Source organism: Cervus elaphus, chromosome 7, assembly GCF_910594005.1.
Source record: "Cervus elaphus chromosome 7, mCerEla1.1, whole genome shotgun sequence".
Taxonomy (NCBI): Eukaryota; Metazoa; Chordata; class Mammalia; order Artiodactyla; family Cervidae; genus Cervus; species Cervus elaphus.
In genome coordinates, this window is record NC_057821.1 from 23,803,571 (window position 1) to 23,809,570 (window position 6,000).

Sequence of the window (6,000 nt, forward strand, 5' to 3'; positions counted from 1 at the left end):
GAAGCCTCTAGAAGCCTGAGGGCAAGGGCAGAACCTGGAGGCTGCTGTTCCCGTTGGAGTCTCAGGAGCCCAGACCCTCCTGCCGGCACTGGAGGACCTCCTGACTGCCCTTTCAGGCATGGTTGAAGTTGAAACTTTGATGATCACTTATGCTGTAATTGATATGGCTCCATTTAGCTTCCTCTTTGATGATGAGATCTTGCCCTCACTTATTTTCTTTTCATTGTGTTCTCTGGGCTCTAGTTTTATAATTTTGGGGTGGGGTGGGGAATGTTACTCTATTCTTTTCAGAATTCAAGTTAAGTTTTCTCATCACTTGGGCAAGTTTCTGTCCTTTGGCAAGTTTCCATGCTTTTAGAAGCACATCCTTTTCAGTGTCTTAATCAGGGGACCAGGAAACTGACTCCTTTTTTCAATATTATCCAAGGAGCTTTGAAGGGTGAGTGGTTTTTAGATTGGCTGGAAAGTGAGGATAAACAAACACAAGTGGGAATGACCATTGTAGGTTTAAGGATAGAGAAGAGTAAGCCTTTCAAAAATACAATAATAGAACATACGATAATAAAGAGTGAAGAAAGGAGAGCAGTAAAATGCAAATACGTTAAGAATCCAATACAACCTTTGTATTGTCTGCCACTGTTGAGCAAAATGTGTTCAACGTGGCACGAAGATGATACATCTAGCACGATGTTGGTTGTCTTTCTCACTTGTCTACTTGAGGACAAACTTTTAGATGAATATGAATTTATAAAGACTTTTGTATTGTGATAACCTCCTTCAATCCATCATGGTTACTGCTTAGCCCAGGTAATATTTACTTGTGAAATGCTCTCTGATATTAATTTGATAAAAGTAGATGCAAATACCAAATATAACTTAAGCGTTAAATCTATGGCTAAAAATATTTTCTAAGGGCAAAAAAGGGCCTTATCAAAGATTTTGAAGATTTGACTATGGGGTGTTACCTTACACATGACTTTATTTTCTGTCTAGGACTGAAAGTCAGCCTCAGCTTTCTGTTTTTCTCTTGTTTTTCTGTAGACTCTACATTATTCCCTTTCTCCTTTTTGTATGTCACTGTGAATGAGAGATATACCTATTTTTCTGAAATGGTTGGGGCCAAAAGATAAACATGACATCCCCAGAAATTCTTTTAATCATCCTGTGATTTTACACTTTGTTCTGTGATTCTCATACAATAACAGTTTACTTTAATTATTTGGATTCATAAACCTCACCGAACACTGCTAGAGCAGAACTATACTTTGCATTTAACATTATCCTATGTGGTGTTCCATGCATATTTTTTGATGTGCAGGTAATGTGAAATCCAGGAAATTAACATTTACATTATATTTTTTGTGTTGAAGATGGCGCTTCGGGCCCTTCCTTTCCTTACATTGAATATTTCAGAGTTTTAGATTTCTTTGTTGAGCTAAGTGGTTTTTCAGTGTCCATAACCTTCTGTCATGTCCTTGGTTTGAAGAAGTGCACCATAAGCATTATACCAGTGAACCGCAGCTTAGAGCTGGAAAGATACTTGCAGATGTTTTCATCAGACCATCTTACAAGGCTACATAACTTCCCACAAATTACACAGTGCCTGAGGTCAAAGGCAGTGTGAAGACTTTATGCAAGGAGTTCTCAACCCAGGGCATATGGGACAATGCAGCTTACTAAAGACCAGGTACATATTTTAGAAGCAAAAAAGACCATCAGCCAAGGAGGGATGCCAGCCTGAGAATCTTTCATTATGACAACCACTCTTCTCAACATGGAGAAGTAGACCATTTATACAGACCTATCTATTTTGTACTTGGCCTTTAAAAAGATTTTTTTTAATATTTATTTTTATTTATGTATTTGGCTGCACCAGGTCTTAATTGTGGTGTGCAGGATCTTCAAGGTTCATTGCTGTATGTGGCATCTTTAGTTGAGGCATGTGAACTCCTAGTTGTAGCATGTGGGATCTAGTTCCCTGACTAGATCAAACCCAGGCCCCCTGCATTGGGAGCACAGAGTTTTAGCCAATGGACTACCAGGGAAGTCCCTGTAGTTGGCCTTTTAGAACCCTTGTCTTAAACAGGAAGATGAGTAAGAATGATCTTTCAGGCTATAAGCTGGCCTATAGAACAAAGTTCAGTTAGAGAAGCTGAGCAAAAACTGCCAACAGACTTCACTTCTCAAAGTGAAGTCATAAACACACCCACAGCCTGAGAGGAACGTAAATAAGCACAGAGGCAATACAGAATTTCTCAGGCAAATTATATAATATGTCTGAGTATCTGTTTCTTCATATGTAAAATGGACATAATAATACTTCTTCGAGCTGTTGCCAGGATTGTATCAGAGATGCAGAAGAAAGCAGTTAGAACAGGGCCTGTCATATGATCAGGACTCAAATATCGGCTACTAACCTTAATATTTACCCAAGTGGAACTAAATTCTGTAATTTTTCTGAAAAGAGGAGTCAAAACCAAGAGGACATGGCAATAGAGAAAAAAATAAATTCATCTAATGGGGTTCCCTGGTAGCTCAAATGGTGAAGAATCTGCCTGCAGTGCTGGAGACCCCAGTTTGATCCCTGGTAAGGAAGATCCCCTGGAGTAGGAAATGGCAACCCACTCCAGTATTCTTGCCTGGAGAATTCTGTGGACAGAGGAGCCTAGTGGGCTACAGTTCATGGGGTCACAATGGGTCAGACACCGGACATGACTAAGTCACTTTCACTTTCAATGGTACCAGGAGCCCTGAACAGGAATAAAGCATGAGAAAAGAGGTATCACGTTAGCATGCATAACATCCTGTGGAAAAAACTGAATGAACTTTTTGGTCAACCCAACAGTTTGAGCTCAGGGTCAAGCATCTAGACATTAATAGATGGCCTCATTTGTTCTTTATGTGGTTGCCACCATGATTAATTCTTCTACCACTTCAATCAACTCCATTTATGTTCTGTCTTCCTGATAAGTTCTAAAATATTTGGATTCCCCTCTAGCTGTTACCATTGTAGAAATGGAGCTGAAGTCAGTTTTCCTGTTCAGCAGTGCAAGATATGTGTATGTATATGCTTCAACAACAGTGATGTCTTACTCATAAAAGGCAAACTTTGGTGTATATAGTTGTCCAAGCATTAACCAGTCTTGTTTTCTAAATAATTGGTGACTGAGGTCTGTTTTTTTTCTTTTTAATGTATGTTAGTTATGACTTAGGAATAGGGTAGGCTTTGTAAAATGCCAGCATGAAAGATAGTAGCAACCTGTAAAATATAATGGACATGCAGAAAAATTCACCCTCACCATGAACATCCCATAGCCAACAATTTCTACCATTTGCTGAAACACTTCCTAAGAATAGTCTGGCATCATCCAGACTCCTTTGCATGTATTAATTTAAGCAACAACTCCATGTGCTCGATCTTAACTATTATCACCATTGAGGCATATCAGTAGCTGCCTTGATCCTAAATTCATCATTTGCAATATTTTAAGAACTTGTCATTTTTGTCCCTTAAGATTACATACCCTAAGAAGGATAACTAGCAAGTTAACATATTGTGAAGGATAGTACTATCTGATTTTAAAACTGCTAATATCACAGCGGGCTTCCCTGGTAGCTCAGCTGGTAAAGAATCCGCCTGCAATGCAGGAGACCTGGGTTCAATCCCTGGGTTGGGAAGATCCCTTGGAGGAGGCATGGCAACCCACTCCAGTATTTTTGCCTGGAGAATCCCCATGGACGGAGGAGCCTGGAGGGCTACAGTCCAGGGGGTCACAAAGAGCTGGATACGACTGAGCGACTAAGCACAATGTCACAATAACTGTAACAACTAGGGCTTGTAAGCAGTTAATGACTTCATTTATCGAATGTACCATTTATCTGCCATGTTATATATAGATAAATGGATATAATCACATGTGTATGATGTACGTAAAGCATGTTTTTCTATATTTTACAAGATATGAGTAATGGGGAGCAACCTGACAATGTCATTTCAGGAACAACAGACACAAGTGGATAATCTGCATGGGTTTTGTTCACAGAAAGAGTGAATCTACGCTTAGGTATTTGTTCAACTAGAGAGGATGTTTGTTACGGTTGGATGGGCTACCAGTGCTGAGGTTGCCACAGCCCTCCCTACATGGCTCATTAGTCATGGCTATTAGTGAATTAGTTACTTACTGAAACCCCAAAAAAGAGATAGGAGACAGGAGGTGAGTAGATTCCTGACATCTTGTTCTGTTCTCATCTGCTCAGCTGCATTGCTATTTTGAGAGAAAATAGAGGGCAGTACTTTTCATTTTAAGCAGATGGGAATTGCAAACATCACTTCTTCTTTTGGTCTGTTGTGGAAAGGTTAGTCCTGGGTCCAAACTAACCTGCAAGGGAAGCTTGGGAATCTGGTCTCCATCAGGATGCCTCATGCTCAGATAAAACTTCATAACTTTGAAGAAAAGAAGAATGAAGTTAGAGCAACAGCTAGCCATCAGACACACTCAGCCACTTTTGGTCTCTTATTATGTGATCTCTGCTTATGGAAGTGTATGTGCCATTCTTAAAAGCAGTGATTCTCACAATAGAAAGTTGTATTTACTGGCTTTCTTAATGATATAGAGACTCAGAGTCAAGGCATGTGTCAAACACTTGGAATTGCTAATAATTAGTGCCCACCAAGTCTGTCAGGGTTTCCTGGTGGCTCAGTGGTAAAGAACCCACCAGTGCAGGAGATACAGGTTCAGTTCCTGGGTCAGGAAGACACCCTGGAGCAGGAAATGGCAACCCACTCCAGTGTTCTTGCCTGGGAAATCCCATGGACAAAGGAAGCTGGCAGGCTGCAGTCCATGGGGGTTGAAAAAGTGTGGGACACAACTCAGCAACGAAACAACAACAAATCAAGTCTATTAATGACATATTATAACAAATAGACCCTGAATTTCTTATCATTCAGAGCAATACATTGACCTGCGTCTACCTTCCACAATGCTTGGCACTGTTTAGGAATACAATAAATGCTTTTTAATGGAATGTTCCAGATTAAATGGGGAGGGAGGGATGATTTGTTGTATCATACTGCAAATTGCTCATCTCTTTTTCCTCCTGTTTCTCATTTCCAGTTTGATCACTCATGGCTTTGGGACCCCAGCAATATGTGCAGCCCTAAGCACTTTCCAAACAGTCCTCAGTGAAATGCTGAACTACTTGGAAAAACACACTACTCACAAAAATGGTGGAGCGGCAGATTCTGGCCAAGGACATGGCACCTCGGAGAAAGCCCCCCTGCGGAAAACTTCAGAGGCCGCCGTGAAAGAGGGCAAAACAGAAAAGACAGACTAGCTACATCAAACAGAATCTATTTCCAGAGAGTCTTGCTGCTGATATTTTTTCTAATTTATATATCATTGAGGGTGATTAATCTTCAGTGGACAAAATCTCTGCCCTCCCCCAGCCCTCCATAAAAAAAACAAAAATGGAAATGAAAAATGAAACAAAAAAGGACAAAATCAAAAAAAAAAAAGACAAAAAAAAGGAAAACAGCAGTGTAACTGTGTGATGAAGTTGTCACTTTTTAATTTTATGTTATGATAAACTCTTTTTGTGCACGTAATTTATTGTTCCGAATTATATACATCACAATTTTTAAGCACTTCTGGACTTTGGAGAGGCAGCACATGCTTTTTCACATCTAACTGATGCACTTTCTTATCCAACTCTGTAGTTAGGGATCAGAAAGCATGACCAAACTGGAACCCACCACCAGCGCCTACAGCGCCCGTCTTTCTCAACTTAATCCCCTATAACAATAGAGTGCCTCTTTCTACTAAATAGACCAATTTGGCAATCAACCCATCATTAAATGCTTTGGGAACTGAAAAGGGCATTCATGAATCTTTGTCCTGTGAATTGACAGCAATTTTAAAATCTTGGTCACCGCTAGCCCACTTAACTACCAGTGCCTTGGTGGTATTTAAAAACTCCAGAAAACTCTATCCCCTCTTTGTG

General features: G+C 40.1%; 1 protein-coding gene across 1 annotated transcript in view; it reads left to right on the top strand.

Moving 5' to 3' along the window:
• Positions 1–5,504, top strand: part of TFAP2D (transcription factor AP-2 delta) — a 59,564-nt gene extending 54,060 nt beyond the window's left edge. Inside the window, exon 8 of the mRNA XM_043908744.1 lies at positions 5,115–5,504. Within this exon, the coding sequence (XP_043764679.1) occupies positions 5,115–5,334 (220 nt within the window). The 3' untranslated portion in view covers positions 5,335–5,504. The remainder of the gene's footprint in view (positions 1–5,114) is intronic.
• Positions 5,505–6,000: the final 496 nt, after the last annotated feature.